The following is an 18,397-nucleotide window of genomic DNA, read 5'->3' as shown; positions in this document are numbered from 1 at the left end:
AATATTGATGCAAAACAAGTAATCAGAAAGATAATAAGTAACTAATCATTAACTTTTTTTTTTTTAAAGATTTATTCATTTTATTACAGCCAGATATACAGAGAGGAGGAGAGACAGAGAGGAAGATCTTCCATCCGATGATTCACTCCCCAAGTGAGCCGCAACGGGCCGGTGCGCGCCGATCCGATGCCGGGAACCAGGAACCTCTTCCGGGTCTCCCACGCGGGTGCAGTGTCCCAATGCATTGGGCCGTCCTCGACTGCTTTCCCAGGCCACAAGCAGGGAGCTGGATGGGAAGTGGAGCTTCTGGGATTAGAACCGGCACCCATATGGGATCCCGGGGCTTTCAAGGCGAGGACTTTAGCCGCTAGGCCACGCCGCCGGGCCCTAATCATTAACTTCTAAACAAAATAATTTTGATTCATAGATTTGAATCACTGTATCTACTATTACTAAGCAGGGTAGGAAGGTCAGACTCAGTTATCAAATGTTAGGTTCCATCAAGGAAATGACTGACGAGGCTATCAACTTAAAACATACCTGCCTCATACCCCAACACAAATGATCCAAAAAAGAAAAAAAAAAAAATCAAAAAAGAAAAAAAAAAGTCCAGTGGCTTTGGATGCCAAAATAGGGCACCCAGGTGACTCTTTAAAATCATGACTGGCCACAAAGCAGCAGTGCAAAATGCATCATGGTAGTTTTGGCAACACAAAACTAAATTATTGTGGTTTTTGCCATCAACTTCAATGTACCATACAGCATCACCATGAACAGGTCCTGTCCACATCTATCAATCCTAGAGAACATGCAGATCTTCACAAAAGTCTCAATATCAACAACAGTAAGCGTAGAGCAACAGGATTATCACACAGCAGGGCCATGACTGCTCCGGAGCATCACAAAGGCACTTTTATTTCTCTTTTGTTCTAAGTATAATATTAAAAATACATAACACATTGGTTGAATAAAGATTAAGAAAAATGGCTAATAAATGACCAACTTGGGGCCCAGCATGGTAGCCTAGTGTCTGAAGTCCCCACTTTGCATGCACTGGGATCCCATATGGGTGCTGCTTTCCTTCCCTTCCAGCTCCCTTCTTATGGCCTGAAAAAGCCGTCGAGGACAGCCCAAAGTCTTGGGACCCTGCACCGGTGTGAGAGACCCAGAGGAAGCTCCAGGCTTTGGATCAGCTCAGCTCCTGGTGTTGCAGCCACTTGGGGAGCAGACGGAAAATCCTTGTCTTCTCTCTAAACCTGACTTTCCAATAAAAAATAAATCAATCTTAAAGACAAAACAAATAATATCACTTGGAACATCCACTTCTCCATCAGAGTGCCTAGATTCAAATTCCAGCTTCACTTCCAATTCGGTTTCCTGTCAGTGCGTTATCTGGAAGGCAGCACAAGATGACTCAAGCAGCAAGGTTTCTGCCATGTGCTGCAGACCCACACTGATATGCCCCAATTCTACCTGGCCCTGCCCCAGCTGCTAGGAGGCGGCAAGCATCAAAGGCACGAACCAAAAGCTACAAGTTTCCTGTCTGCCCTTTAAACAAACAAAAACTATTAAAAATAGCCAATTAGAACAAGTAACGTGTACTTAAAAATAAGTCAATTAAAGCACCCATTAATACAGTAAGCGAAATCTTATATTTTTCTGACAGGCAATCCAGTTTTATAAAGATAAATGGGAAAAAAACACAGGTATGAGTGAACAATTTTTATTGAAACCCTCGAGATTAAAGAGGACCAAATGGTGAGTTTGGGTACCATAACAGAAAAATCTCACCTAACTGTACCATCATTCACAGGAATGAACAAACCCAAACACGACAAAATTCAATTTCTCATGTAACTGCTACAGGTGAATGTAAATGAACTAATCATTTTATCATAACCTTCCTGTAATCATACGAAAAAGGGAATTTACATGGCATAACAAAAGATATGCAAAACTGAGTGAAAACACAATTCTCTTAAATTTCTTAAACGTATTTTTTAAAGGAAGCAAAATGCACTTAAAATGATTAAATGACTTAAGCTGATTTTTTTTTATTGCAAACTCTTTTTAACATCAGCTTACCCCCATGCATGGTACTCAAAAAGAACAACTTTTGAATTAGAAAGATCACTTAAGTTAAAATGACAAATTAAGTACTAAAATTAGGAAAAGGCTGGGTTTCTTTCCAAAGGAGTCTTCAAGTACCAATATGTATAGAGAAAAAATACTAATTTTGGTTACATTTTCCCTCTTACTGTGAAATATACAAACTATAATACCTTTCAAAATAAAATACCCAGATAACTTTTAAAAAGAAACATCCAAACCAGAACTTGGAAAAACATTAAGCAAGAAATTTACTGGGCCAATAATGCTGTGATTTATGATTTTTCAAACATTTGATTACATGTCTCCTCTTACTGAACCCAGGTCCTGTCCCTTTGGGTCCCCATAGTTAGCAAACATTCAGTTGGTTGTGCTTCTCAGACAACCGGTAACAGTTTCACTGAGAGGAAAATCATCTTATAATATGGTGACAGACCGAGAAGGAAGAGAAGGTGGGTGCTCTGGAGGAAACTGAACTGACAGAAACAGAAAACTATCAATTGAATGGAAAAGTATATGTGTGTGTGTTTTCCCAAAGGAATGCTGCACCCATTTCACTTCAGATCAGAATCCTAGTTAAAGGCACTGGGACGTACTCCTCACTGTGAACACTCTCAGCTACATCTGACATGTCTGAGTCCACTGTAACTGGCCTTGCTGGGTGTTTCCATGACACGGCTTACAGAGAAACATCATCAAAGTTAAGTTTGAGTCCATTTATAATGCAACCAATTTTGTAAAAAAAAAATATCCAGAGTTACTAGTAAAGCACCAAGAAAAAGAGAACCTCTTGGGGAGGATTCAGATCCCACCTACAAGGCCACCCTTTCGCAACTGTGTCTAACAGAACCCCCTGAATGACACCTGTTATCTTTGACATGTCCTACCTACAGGATCTTAGAGATATAGAACGCTGCTGTGGTGACCACACCCAAATGCCAACCTTCACCATCAGTTTTTAAGAGACATGTTATAAGATTTCATGGCTTACTTGTAAAAAGGTAAAATAGGTGCAATTTTCCTTTAAGAAAATCTTTATATCAGTAATAGTTTGATGTTCCCCCTCAGTAAACATTGATACAACTACACAAGGACTGCTCAAAACTGTAACATAGCTACGTTCACCTACAAACACTGTACTTTTATTTCAGTTAAATACAGTTTCTGTAGATTTTAAGAAATATTGTACAAAAGTTATATAAATGAAAGCCTCAAAGAAATTAACTGTCACTAGGATTTTGAGTTGAAGTGACTAAAGACCAGAGGAAATCAAAACATTTCTAAACATGATGTAAACATAAATGGAGTAATGCAAATCATCAAGGTATTCAAATCTACTGTATTGCTATTTCCACCCTTACTGTCTCTTCCTTCACAGCTTCCTCCTTCTGAGCAATGTAAGGAACACTACATCATTTTCACAACCTTATGCCATCAAATCAGCTAACACAGATGCTTGACACAATTATACAAAATCAATTTGCTTCAAGATATAAAATCAATGTTGATATGTAATTAATGGAAAGATAAGAATATAACTACAAGAATACCCAGATATACGCTGTATTCCCACTTATATAGATCTGATCAATAAAACATCAACACATTCACTTAGATGCTGATTTAATCCATGGATCAAGGCCATACTTTCAAAGTATTTGAAGGATGCCAGGACACTGCAAAAGCTGGAGAAAAGAGTTGAGGAACAGTATATACTTGCTAAACAAGAACTATGTTTATTTAGCTAGTGAATACCTAGAATAATAAATTTTTACTTCATGATAGCAATCAGGCTCGCAAACACCCAGAAATAGGAATTAAGGGTTTTAAATGTAGTTATAAAGGTCATAAAAAGTCTGATTAGACTGAGGTACATTTACTCAAAATTTTGAGATTCATTAAGTGGTAGCAAACAAAATAATTCCTCAGACAAATGCACATTTTTCAGTATACATATTATTAAGGGAAGGAAGGGAGAAGAATGTGCATTAATTGGTGAAATCCACCAAGCTGCATATCAGTATTCTGTTACACCAAACAGTTTGAAGACAAGGGAAATGTTCTAATATAATTTCAGATTATGTTTCATTTGGCTAAAATAGAGCTTAAGGTTGCTTTGCCATATTAAAAGTTTACTACAATAATTTTTCACATAAACATTTAGACTTCAACTTCAGGACTAAATATGGCATGATTATTTTGCTTTTAATCTGTCAAATAGCTAAAAATCGACAATTTAAAAACTACAACAAAGAAAAAGGTGAAGCAGTGTGACTCTTACATCATTGAACCACTTCTAATTGTTAACTGTTAGTATTTAACAAATTCAAAGAGTTAATGAATCCTTGCATTCATTCAGTCTTCTGTGCCTTAGCTAGGATGCATAATTACAAAAGACAGCAGATACTGGTAAAAGCTTCAGGACAGAAAAGTGCTTGACGAGTTACAGTTCTCAAGTGTGTTTGGTGAGAGTAGAGGGCAGATGCGCTGATGAAAACCATTACAAGAAGAGTCAATTGTGTGTTAAAGTGTTCAAAGATGTCACCTTAAGCAGAAAAAAAAGCTTTAATAACTTCGTCTTTGACTGATTAGGCATTTCCAGAGTCTACATCATTAGTGTTGTGATTTTAACAGGACATCTTCATACGGTTATTGTTTGTTTCTATTTCTCTCCTGGAAGAAAAAAAAAAAGAAACATAAAAATGGAACAAGTATTATCATTAAACTATGCACATATATCAGCAACCTCCACACAGGGTTCTTTAAATACCAAGTACTTAGTTAAAATTGGTTATTTTTACCTCTGTATATCATAGTGACATAACCACCACAGTCTTTTCAAAGAAAAATCCCAAATACTAAGATGCATTTTAGGAAGTTTAGATTCTCTCTAGTCCCAAAATTATTTGAGAATATTGCAATAATGCCCTTAAAATTCGTGCAATTGAGTTTTCATGATAAAGACTGAAACAGACGCAAAAGAGACCTTCATAACAACCTGAAAACTATTGACTGAGGGTGAAGTAAAAGGAAAAGTAAGCACTGCATTAAATTTTATTAAAATTCCAAAAATTAAAACTTAAGCAATAAAATTAAATACTTCAAATCACATCACCTTCAGCATTTTCCCACTCATCACATTAAGTATGAGACAGGAGAGCCCTGTGGTTGAGCAGAGCTGCTCCCTGCAATGCCAGCATTCCATACCGACACTAGTCCAAGTCCCAGGAGCTCCACTTCGGCCAACTCCCTGTTAATGTGTCTGGCAAAGCAGCAGAGGAAGTTCAAGTGCTAGGGCCTCCAGTACCCACCTGGGAGATTGGGAAGAAGCTCCCTGCTCCTGATTTCAGACCAGACCACCTCCAGCCACCGATGGCCACTTGGGGAGTGAACCAGCAGATGCAAAAATTGCCTCTCTTTTAATCCCTTTGTCCATAACTCTGCTACTCAAATAAATAATATTCTTCTTTTCATGTTGGGTAGGGTTCTACAGGTCTCCAGGCTAATCTTTGAATTAACAGTTAACTTTTTAGTTCATTTTTGGTTTTATTTGAAAGGCAGATTTAGAGAGAGACAGCTATATTCCATCCACTGCTTCATTCCCCAATGGCTGCAACAGCCCAGAACTGAGGCAATCAGGAGCCAGGGGCTTCTTCCAGGCCTCCCAAGTGGGCGCAGGGTCCCAAGGACAAAAGCCATCCTCGGCTGTTTTCCTAGACCATAAGCAGGGAGCTGAAGTGCAGCAGCCAGGACATGAACTAACGCCCACACGGGATGCCAGTGGGTAAGCTTGCTCTGCCACCACACGGTTCTAACAAGTTCATGGGTAGTCCTAAACTGTGGTCCAAGGAGATTGTTTCGGTTTTTTGCTACTCCCACTTTATTTTTTGTATTATCAAAATGCATACATTTTGTCCATACCAACTTAATTTCCATTTTCTGTGAAATCAACACAAAACTGAGTTTTAAAATCTAAAGAGAATTTCAAGTTTTTGTTACTTAATATTCCTCTTGTTACTTTCTGGAGCTTAACCCAGCCATAGTTATTGGAGGATACTTAAACAGAAAGTCCTACCACCTTCAACTACACATGAAATGATTTCATAAACTCTTAAATAGCAGTGACACATACTGAAAGGAAAAGACACAAGTGTTAAGTGCAAACAAAACTTAACAACATCACCAAAAGGGGACAATAGATAAAACAAGAATTTAGTAACATGAAGTCGTTGTCTACTTTTATGAAGATTCTAATAGACTTTGCAACTGAAATAAGAACACTTCGTATTTTGCCGAAGGAATCAGATGTGCATGAGATCCTGAAGCATTTGATTAGCCAGAGACACAACACGAAGATAGTGGACACAGTAAGAGTGTGATGTCCACTCTTCCCATAAATGAAGAAAATCAGAGAATTAGTCAACTCCATAAAGAACTCAAAACTACAGAAAAAAAAAAAGCAACCATTTTTTGGTAAAGTTAGAGAAACAGTTAATACCAAGCAAATGACCAATTACAAACTGATGATAATGAGTTATTTAAATGGAAGTCTGAGCTGCCACTTCAGTTAAACTATGTACTTTCAATGAGCAGTTTTAAGTATATGCCATAATGTTCACATATAAAATGTATCACTTTGAGTAGAAAAAAAAAAATGCATTACTTCCAATTCAATGGAAGGAAAAAATGAAGAACAAACTAAAATTCCATTAGTCAAGAAAGACACAGAAAAGGCAGGGGGAGGAACTTGGAAAATCTAAATTACAAAGGCACAAAAAAAAAAAAAAGACTGAAGAAATGAAGAATTTCTCGCTGATAGCAAGTCACAATAAATTCAGTTTTAATAAAAAACAAAACATCACTCAGAATTTTAAAAAATTGTGTCATTAATGACCTACAACATAAACTTAAAATAACCAAGAACTAATGAAAACTCATAAAATTGTATTAACATTGAGCAGAAGTGGAATTAAAGGCAAAGCGATTGTTGCAGATAAAAATGGTCATTATACACTGCATAGCAGTTTGGGAAAAGCTATGACATTAAACAACGCGAAGTTTAAAAACATCGTTAAAAATTGCATATTTTACAAAGAGTGGCCAAATTCATAAAAGTAAGAGAATTTCATGCATTTGTCCTGATTTAATAAAATATGTGAGGGATTAAAATAAAATTGCAGACTGAATATAAAAACACAAAAAAATTCAAAAAGAGTTACAGAGTACATATGCTAAAAGTTCATTTCAAAATTAACCACCACAAAACTAAATAAGGCATAAGCATTATGGCTAAGCACGTTAAGCTCCTCACTGCTGTGTTAGAAGCCCAGATGGGCACCAGCTCTGAGTCCTGGCTACATCACTTTGTAACAAGTTCCCTGTTAAAGTGTGGAAGATGGCCCAAAAATTTGGGTCCCATGCATCCACGTGGGAAATGTGGAAAAAGATCCTGGCTGTGGTGGTCATTTGGAGAATGAACCAGCACATGGAAGATCCTCTCTTCCTCTCTGGAGCTCTATCTTTCAAGTAAATGAAAAACAAATACACAAATCTGTAAAAACAAACAAAAAGTGTCAAAGTTTCTGAGCACCAAACTAGAAAGCAAACGTCAAGTATTACACAGATGTCACTTTGTGAAACCAACTTTAGAAGGAAACAGATAACAAGGCAAAAAAATCCACACTTGAAAATTCTAAAGCACATATCTAAGACTCCCCCAAAAACCTTAATGAAAATGAGAAAAATTCTGTGTCATATAACAATAATACATGCAAAGTGCTCCCCCCAAACACTTTAAAATTCACATATATAATGACTTTAAAAGCAAATACTAAAAGAGCAATGAGCTCAACATCCAACTGAATGCAGCACTAAAAATAAGTAATTCTAAGTCCATAAAAGGAGAGAAGTCAAAAGGACAGGTGGTGAAATGTGAGACAAAAGTAAAATGAAGGAAGGTAAACAGAATAAAAACTAGAAGCTGGTGTTTAGCACAAAAACAGAAATTTCTAAAATGTGGGGTTTTTAATCAATCAAGCATAAATTAAAAACAATGATAAAATACTACAAGGATGAGTCCAGGATTTCTGACTTAAAGGAAGAACAGTGATCCTGACAAGTTATGTAGATGGAACACATGGGGGCAGGCAAAGAAACAGTTGTTACATTACTATGTTTATGAGACAACTAAATTTAGACATCAAAGAGGAAACTGGATACATGAACCTGGAAGGGAAAAGGAAAAGTCCTCAATGAGAATTCACATTTGGATGCCCTCAATCCAAGGCGAACACTCAGCAAGAGAACTCCCATTTTACAGAAGACTACTGTCCAATTTTTCAGAACCTCTGCAATGCTATCTTTAAGCTCTGATCTACTGACCATTAAAGAGACCTATCAAAGCCTATCTTCTAGTGTTACGGTAAGAAACAAAGTCCGTATTACACATCTGGCATCACAACAACATGTACTGGTGGTGTTGGAAGCACCAAAGCAGTAAAGGAAAGGTGAGCTACAGGAAAAGGGCCAGGATCTGGAATACCAAGAATAAACTCTCAAGTGACAGTTCAAGGACACTTCAGATAATACTCTTAGGGACCTAAAACTTCCACAAGTGATTCACAAAACACATTTTTTGTTACTTCTGTTAATGATCTCACTTCAGAAAATAAAGGATACCCAGTGAGAATCTCCCCATTCTACCCTACTCCATTTTCCATAACTGGCACTGTCACTTGACAACGACATTTCTGAAACGCGAGGCCTATGGAGTCAATGAGGAAAGAGCTGTGTGTTTACAGGGTTTCTCTTCTACCCTGCACTTCGGTGTTACCACAGTCCTAGAGCTAAAACCCTCAGCAAGGACGAAGAAAAGCTGAGCCCGGGGAAAGCAGAAGAAAACATCAGTGCCGTACCCGAAAAGCGGAAAAAGCAAGCAAACACTTAAGACGCAAATGTCTGGCCAGTACAGATCCAGACATGCAATGGGGAGGGACGGAGGAGCAACACTGGGCCTGCCACGGGGCATTCGCTCCTCACAGCTGAGTATGGGGCTTGTGCAGCACCTTCACCGATTCCAGCTTCCTGATCAGAGACCCACAGCTGCAACACAGTCAGCTGCATACTTTCTTTGGTCATAGAAATACACAGGACTTTGTACATATTAATATTAGGGCAAAAGAAATATAAGCTCACTTCACTAGCTTAACAACAGCAATGTAAATATAACATTATTTTGAAATAAAGATTTAAACTAATCACTAAAAATTTAGAAATGTAACCTGCACACCACAAATACCAAACACTACATTTCAGAAACACAAAACTGTAATATTTTAGAGCACTAAAAGTTGCTATTTATTGAGAAAAGTGTTACTTATATTCCAAACAAAAGGAAAAAACAGTGAATCTAACAGACTATATTTTTTAAAATAAAAAAATGCACAATAAATATGATTCAAGAAAAACCAAGTTTGTGGATGAACTAAAGTTAAAATATCTAATAGAGTCACTTCTTTAGGATTAATGAGTTACAAGCAATGAAATCTGCAAAGGATTAAAAAGTCACATATTGAAGAGTAGACAGAATAAGGGATTTAGTATATGGATAAAAATCCCAGCTGCTCAAAACCCCGCGGACGAGATCAGCCTTTAAAGTGCTCTAACGCCGAGATGAGTCCGGCAATCAATGTCTCGACACTGTGATAGATTTTTTAGTATCAAGAAAGCACAAGACAAAGAATCTAAGGAAATAAAGCACTTCTGTACTGTGGGAAAAGTTCAAAACCACATGGTCTGGCGGAAAGGACAATTATGATATTTTGCAAATCAACTCCAACTTTTCCCAAAAATATCCATTTCCATTTTAATGACACACCACCATTCTTGTACTTCTCTGGACAATCATAGACAAAACTATTTTTAAAAGTTATCAGTGCCCAATTTGTACTTAAAATGGAGTTAGAAAGTTCAGAGAAAAATGGAGGGAAACAATCTAACCCAGGACTAAATTCCCAGGGTGTTTTTATACTTGCTTACTTGGAAGAGTGATAGTGGACAGGGAGAGACTGAGATTTCCCATGTACTGACAGTCAGAGCTGGACCACACCACAGGAGCCACGAACTATGTCCAGCAATCCTTCGTGGGGCGCAAGTACCCAAGCCAGCACCTGCCTACTAGTGAGCCTGAGTCCAGGAAGGCAGAGGGAGGCAGCCTGGCTCCCTGGAACCCAGGAAGGAGAACCACAGGAAACTGCAGCCTCTTGGCTCTGGCTTGGCTCAGTCAGGTTGCTCTGGCCACTCAGGGAATGAACCGGCATATATATATATATAAAAAAAATCTATCACACCTCCTTTCTCTGTCTTTGAAACAAAAATAAGTTAGTTAACACTTAAATGAGAAATAAAGCTAAAACAAAAACAAAAAACCCTATCAGAACTAGAAATTGTCACTAGATATAAACATATATTTAAAAAATCCCATTTCTATAAGCTAGGAGAAAACAATTTCAGAAAACACTAGAAGAAACTAGTGAAAATAACCTATGAAATTTACCAAAAATACTTACAGATTATTTATCTTTGGTGCCTTAGTAATAGTTATTATCTGACAGACAAATGATGGAACAGCTAAGAACGTTCAGGGCTCAAACATGTGATAATACAGGTTAATTAAAACATAACATGCATGCTCTTAAAATTCCCAGAAGACCTGGAAACAAATACTCCTACAAGCAATTAAAGCAGGGCTAGCATCATAGCACACGGCGTTCAGTCACAGCTTGTAATGCCTCCTACATCACAGTGCTGGCTTTAAACCCTTCCCGCTGTCCGCTGACATGCCTGGCCAGGCGGTAAAAATATTTGCGAGTTTGGGATCCTGAGAACCACCAGGGTCACCGAAGTTCTTAGGCTCAGGCTTCGACTAGGCCCACACCTAGATGTTGTAGTCATATGAGGATCTAAGATTAAATTATATCCCACACTGTCCTTCAGAAGTAGAACTGTCCACTAGTAGCTAGTTCTTTTTTCTAATTCCTTCATACTATTTCAAATAAAATAGAGCATACATTAATATTGTTTTTCAAATGATTAACATACAACAGCACAGGGTCCTGGCACAGTAGTTCTCTTCTTGCACGCACCAGGATCCCATATGGGCGCCGGTTCTAATCCCAGCACTTCTGCTTCCCATCCAGTTCCCTGCTTGTGGCCTGGGAAAGCAAAGCCTTGAGACCCTGCACCCATGTGGGAGAGCTGGAAGAGGCTCTGGGCTCCTGGCTTCGGCCTAGCTCAGCTCGGGCCATTGCAGCCACTTGGGGAGTGAATCATCAGATGGAAGATCATCTTCTCTGTCTCTGCTTCTCTATGTATGCCTGAATTTCCAAAAAAAATAAATCTTAGAAAAAAAAAAAAGGATATAACAGCTGAAACATTTTCTAATAAATTCAGTTTTCTGCCAAGAGACAATAAAGTCTGGTGGAATTGTTCTATTATGAAAAGATTACCTCAACATCAAGTAGACAGTGTCTATAGACACAAACATAATTTATTATGTTTATAATGGTACTTGTACCAACAAAATAAAAAAATAAGACTTTATCACCAGAAATTTCACACTGTGAGGTGATTTAAAATAACATACAAGTTTAATACAATGGTTTACATATTTTTAAGATGACTAGGTCAGACTGTGCCTAGATTCCTAACATACACAAATTTTAAGTCATCCTGTATTTGCTGAAGAAAAGGATCAAGGAAGAAAACTAAAATTGTTTTGAATTCATAATGACTACTCTCATTGGGCTGGTGCAGTGGCCCAACAAACTCATCATCTGCATGCCAGTGCCAGCATCCCAAGCGGGCACCAGTTTGAGCCCTGGCTGCTCCACTTGCCATCCGACTGATCTTCCCTGCTAGTGACCTAACAGCAGTAGAAGATGCAATGGCATTTCCAGACAGATTCAAACTATATTCTGACATTACTAGAAAACAAAAATTCAAACTTGGCCTACAGACAAAAAGGACAAAGGAAAAAATTCATGCTGTACATGAAGGAAAATCTTTTGTGCAAACAGAAGCAACAATTTATAAATGAAACGGACTAGCCTTGACACTCCGTAAACACTTTAGAAAGTCTGCATTCTCAAACAGAAGACTTTGAGCTAAGATTTCTACTCAGCCAGACTGCTGTTCACATAATGGCCAAAGATAAGCGTTAACTTAGGTTTTTTAAAAAAAAATGTGCTATCACTGTATTCTTCTTGAGAATTATAACACAGTAAATTAAGTAAGAGTACAAATAAAGATGTCAAAGGTAAGTTAGATGCTGCAAGACTGGCTATGAAAAATGAGATAATTTTTGCTTAAGTCATTGTGAGTACAATGTCATAATTTAGCTATAATTGTCATTAAAAACTTGTATTAAAAGATGCTTAAAAAAACACAGGTGTGGGTGTTTAGCTAGCATGTAAGACATTTTATTCAGATGCCTGTGTGAATGAGTACCTGAGTTGGATGCCCAGCCCCAGCTCCTGCTAATGCAGGTCCTGAAAGGCAACAAGGACGGCTCAGGTCAACTGTGCTCCTGCTGCCCATCAGTTCAGTCCCAGCCGTTGCTTCCCTTCCTGTCTCTCAAAGAATTTAAAGAAACTATTCCAGTCTAGGGCTCCCACGTCTTTACTGCCTGGTCAAAGACATTCTGCAGTCTATATTTCTCAAACCTATCTTAAAATCAACACTTCCCAAACAAGATCATCACCAGCATCCCAACTTTTACACTCCAAATCACTTTTCTTGATCCATCACTATTTGCTGCAGGAGTTATAACATGATCATTTTACTTAACCTTTTAAGCTAAAAAATCTGACTTCAAATTCTATCAATTTCCATATTTAAACTGCAAAAAGCTCAACTACATTCAGCCATTCATGTAAAATTTTCAGTAGTTTACATAAACAACTTTTATTACTCCAAAATAAAGTTTCTAATAATTCAACTGAGCCATTACTAGCTTTTGCATCGATAGTGTGCTTCCCTTTTTCACAGAAGTTAAAACTCCACAGGGGACACCAGCATTCCAGTTTGGAATGCCTCCTTCAGATCCCAACTCGCCTACTTGCAATCCAGCTTCCTCCTGAGACACATTCTGGGTAGGCAACAGGTGACGGCCCCAAATCCCTCCCTCCCACATGAAAAGACTTAGACCAAGTTCCCAGCTTCTGCTTTGATCTCATAGCTATTTGTGCAGTGAACCAGGGGATGAAAGACAGAGAGACAGAGAGAGAGAGAGATTGTTTGTGTATGTTTGTGTTTGAAAGGAAGAGTTACATAAAGAGCAGGAAAGACAGAGATTTTCCATCTGCTGCGTCACTCTCCAAGTGGCTGCAAAACCAGGGCTGGCCAACAGAAAACCAGGAACAACTTCTGGGTCTCCCATGTGGGTGCAGGGGCCCACGCACCACCATTTTCTGCTGCCTTCCCAGGCATATGAGCAGGGAGCTGGATCAGAAGTGGAACTGTCAGGACAGGAACCAGCGACCATATGGCATGCCAGCGTCATAGGCCGCAGAGTAACCAAGCTATGCCGCCCACAAACCCCAACAAAACTAAGTAAGCTTTAAAATTTTGATTTACAAGTATATGCCAGGTCCCTCACCAAATGTATCAATTCCAACCTGCATTTTCAAAAAGCCTCTGCTTTGGTCTCTACTTTGTCCTAAGGTTTGGAAACTGTTGCTCTCAGTGTTATTCACCAATGAGTAATATTAGTTAAAGCAGTTCCCTTTGCTGCACACAAAAAGCCACAGACATTTGTCTACACAAAAACATGAATCACTGACATTTTACATACAGCCAAAGCTAAATTAAGTTTCTGCTCTAACTTAGTTTCTACACAGCAGCTGACCATTATTAACAAATGTTATCCAAGGAATGAAGGGGCTTTTATGTCACCCCATTTTTCTTAAAAGAAATCTAAAAGTAGTTTATTAAAGATCTGCTAGCTGCATATTTAGTCCATTCTCTTCTTTCCAACTTAAAATACGACTCAATTTTATGTTTAGTATGGAACAGAGAACGCTTGTCCAGCCTGTCTTACCCTATTCAGGCTTATGATCCATTTCTAACAGAAGCATGAACAGTCCATGTAATTGCAAGGAAGTCTCCTTGAGTCTCACAGAAGCCAAATACAAGATTAGAAATCAAGTGCTTTAGTGTCTAATTTTAAAGCCCATGTCTTCCCAATTCTAATTCATCTTCCTCTAATACTCAACTATGTCTTGTACAAGCACTTTTTTTGTACAAAAACTCATCAGGAGTTTCATATCTTAAAAACCACTTGTATTTCTCATTAGTGCAAAAGGAACAAACATTTACAAGCTATTTGTTTCCAAGTCCAAACAAATTTTTCTCACGAACTGTCTTAAATCAGTGACAGAACCCCTGGCCAGTTTAAGTCTGTTGAATCCATTCAGCTTTGATGAACAATAAGACTCAGTGTTTTTTTTTAATCACACGAAAACAAGGTAGGAAGCAATTCACTGGAGAAGTTATCCTTGGCTAGGAGAAAAGAAGTAATTACTTGAGAAACACAGTCTTCAACAGTATTCATAGTTTTTTTTCTTAACCCAAGTTATTTCTATCCATCAAATAAAATTCTTACTCTAAAAGGTAATGTGAACAGGCACTCAATGCCCACCCCCAAAAGACCCCCCATATACAAAAATCACTGTAGGCTTACCCTACGCATGGCTTCCTCCTCTTCTTGACGCTTTTCATAATGTGCAAAGTCATCAAAGATTGAGGTGGTATGCTTGAAAGTAGCAATTATTTTAAGCACTTGCTTAGCTTTTTCTAGGGGTACCTCTTGGGTGTCCCTTGAATTAGTAACTGGTTTGTTGTCATTGTTTTCTAAGCGAATATGCCGTAATTGATTGTTGGGAACATCTTTGACAAAGATCCATTTAACTTCAAATTTGCCCTTCCACTTATCCTGAGACCAGACACCAGCATACGCATTATAGTCCACAACAGACTTCATTTCAGCCACTCCACAAAAATGTCCACTGCCATTCACACTGAAGAGTAAATAGAGTGGGCCTTTCCCATTCAGGGAACGGTAGGCTGCATCCAAACGCTTGTTACCATGCTCAGTACTACACCAGATAGAGTACTTAATGGAACGATGTATGTCATCCTCAGAATAGCTCTTAATTATAAACACACGTCCATTCTTCAGGTTCCAATCAAAGTCTTTGGGATTATAATTGTTTATGGCCTTTAGCTTTTCTAGTACTGGATGCACTTCTACACTAGACGGTGAAGCGCTGACAGGTACAACACCTAAACCAAAGTTTTCAGCGCCCGCTCCATTGTTCTGGTTGAAGCCTGCCCCCCTGTTGCGAGGAGCTACCCAGCGATTCTGCAGCTGTTGCTGTTGAGGCTGCACTTGGTGGGGCTGGGCCTGTGGCTGAGGTCCTTGTTGTTGCTGTGGTTGTGGCGGCTGAGGCTGCTGTTGAGGCAGTTGGCTTTGCACCAATGGTGGTGGTTGAATTAATGGCTGAGGCTGCTGGATTATTGTTTGAGGAGGCAGAACTGGTTGGGTTGGTGGAGCCTTTACCACTGACCCCTTTTCATCCCAAGTTCCAATATTCATGTTGTGTTTTATAGGAGGGGGTGGCACAGCAGAACCCCCAATTCCCACATTGCCCTTGGGTTTCAGTTTCGGTTGAGGTTTGGCAGGCTTTCTGGCAATGGCAGCCCAGGAGGTTGGTTTAGGTGCTGCACTGCTAACAGGGGGCACATTATTGGTTGCAATGCTAGTCATACCACTGCTGCTCAATGCTGTACCTACAGTTTTTGTCACTGCAGCTGTTAGGTCACCACCAATTTTCAGTCCAGTCATGCCTTGCTCAATACTGCTAATGCCAGGCACCTTACTCAAAGTATCATTGCCAAATCCAGTCTGTCCATCTGTAATAGCTCTCCCAAGAGAACTAGGTGGATAGCCATAACTGCTACTATAAGCAGAACTTTGTGTTGATTGTCCCTGAGATCCACTTGTCCCCCATGTAGAGAAATCAGCATTACCAGGAAAAAAGTTAAATCCATGTTGACCAAGAAATGGAGGGGTATTTCCTAATGCCCCAGGTTGACTAAATACACCATCTGGTATATAATGATGTTCTCCATTACTCATTTGTCCATAGGTTGTCAGATATGGCATAGGCTGGTCTCCAGCCGTGGACCATGCTGCTTCCCCAAGAGAATATGGAAATCCGATGGATGGAGCATAGTAACTAGGCATGTATGGATCTGACATTGGTGGATAGCTGTTGTTCTGCAAAACAAAAGACTGCAATCAGTAGTGAAATAACATCTTAACAGAAAAGAGGGAAAAACACAGCTGCTATAACTATAGAAAATGAAACCCTCAAATCTAATCTCATCAAGATAAATATAAGTGAGATTTGGGAGGGAAGGGTCTGAATAGGACTGGCAATATCTTTGTGGAAGAGCTAAGTCCTCTGGCTAAATTCTACAAAACGCCGACTTATAAACTTCGGCAGACAAAAAATTAGGTTTTGCAGCTATTACATTATATCTATATAATGATGTATTTGAAAATTTACATGCAGCAATAAACTGAAAACTACATCAAATTAGAATTATTTTTGTTACAGCTGAACAAAATGATGAAACCTACTTCAGCCACTACAATCCATATTTTCACTAGGAAAAATAAATAAATACTCACATTCTAAGAAAAGACTATAGCACGACTTAAGTATTTTTGCTTTGCTTTGCCTTGTCTATGCCTTCTAATGAAGTTTAACACTCACTCTTCATACTTTCAATTGTTTTCCAAAATCTATACAATAAGCTTATTATCACTTTCCTGATCATTTTTTAAACTTTAGAAAGTTTGCACAATCTTAATATTGCAATTTCAGTTATTTAAAAAATACTCAGTTATCGTGAATTTAATGACTTGACAAAATTCAAGGCACCAAATTCTTCAAAACAAAACAAAATGCAAATTTGCTAGCCAATGTAAAAATCACAGTACCTTACAGATTACCTTTGAAAATGGGTTCCTTGGCCTAGCGGCTAAAGTCCTCGCCTTTGAACGTGCCCCGGGATCCCATATGGGCGCCGGTTCTAATCCCGGCAGCTCCACTTCCCATCCAGCTCCCTGCTTGTGGCCTGGGAAAGCAGTCGAGGACGGCCCAATGCACTGGGACCCTGCACCTGCATGGGAGACCCGGAAGAGGTTCCAGGTTCCCAGCTTCGGATCGGCGGCCCGTTGTGGCTCACTTGGGGAGTGAATCATCTCCTCCTCTCTGTATATCTGACTTTGTAATAAAAATAAATAAATCTTAAAAAAAAAAAAAAGAAAGAAAAAGAAAATGGGTTCCTAATGCCAAAAAAAGTCTAGTAAGATTTTATCTATGATTTATACTAAAAATGTTAAATGTGCCATCTGGACAAAGACTTAGAAGCTGTAGAACAATGAAAGATAAAAACAATCAGCTAATATCTAATAGGGACAGATGGTATTCCCAAGGAAGGTCAACTTCATAAAGGCTGATTACTGACTTAATTTATCTACAATCTTATCCTAAGTTCCCTGGAGTCAAGTTCATAACTCACTTTTTTCTGCTGTTACACTCTTATGACAGTTTGGTGTCTTACTCTGCATTCAAGAAAAATACATCAACCAAGTACCTATGATAGTAACATAGTAAATGCTACCTGGAACACACCGATTCTTTAAGGCTTATCATTGAAATCTTGAGATGTTTCCCCAACTGAGATGTCTGGATCGCACTAACCAATGTGGGAGACCTGCATCCAACTTCATTAATGTTATCTGGGGAGTGAACCAGCAGATGGAAGATCTCTCCCTCTCTGACTTTCAAATAATTTTTTTTTAAAAAGACCAATGTGTATCTGTACTAAGTTACTTGTGACATCTCATAACTTAAAACTGTCCACTGTCTTTGAGAAACAGTTTCTTTCAAAAAGGTTTTTGATACAACTAAAATAAAGATCCCAACAAAATTGCATTTAAATTTCCCCTGGCAAATATTTGGCTATTAACAATAAACCTAGAAGTAAAACAAAACAAAGAAACCCATCTGTTATTCCATATTGTTTAAAGAAAAAAATTATTTTTTCAAACACATCTGATATTATATTTTATTTAGAAATGGAATTTGCATTTATTTACTAATCTTATCCACATGCTTTTATTTACTAATTTAGCTCAACACTATGTGAACTATTT

The 18,397-nt window shown here is 38.4% G+C and overlaps 1 protein-coding gene across 3 annotated transcripts in view; it reads right to left on the bottom strand.

Moving 5' to 3' along the window:
* Window positions 1–1,709: 1,709 nt before the first annotated feature.
* YTHDF3 (YTH N6-methyladenosine RNA binding protein F3) overlaps window positions 1,710–18,397 on the bottom strand; it is a 29,615-nt gene continuing 12,927 nt past the window's right edge. For 2 of the 3 annotated variants that reach the window (XM_058668671.1, XM_058668672.1), the window contains 2 exons: window positions 14,849–16,447; window positions 1,710–4,782 (listed from right to left, as the gene is read on the bottom strand). In XM_058668671.1, coding sequence (XP_058524654.1) covers window positions 4,759–4,782; window positions 14,849–16,447 — 1,623 coding nt within the window. In that variant the 3' untranslated portion in view covers window positions 1,710–4,758. Of the gene's footprint in view, window positions 4,783–14,848; window positions 16,463–18,397 lie in introns of all 3 variants that reach the window. The other variant, XM_058668670.1, reaches the window with a different exon arrangement.

This window comes from Ochotona princeps, chromosome 9, assembly GCF_030435755.1.
Source record: "Ochotona princeps isolate mOchPri1 chromosome 9, mOchPri1.hap1, whole genome shotgun sequence".
Taxonomy (NCBI): domain Eukaryota; kingdom Metazoa; phylum Chordata; class Mammalia; order Lagomorpha; family Ochotonidae; genus Ochotona; species Ochotona princeps.
This window is presented reverse-complemented; position numbering and strand designations above follow the sequence as displayed.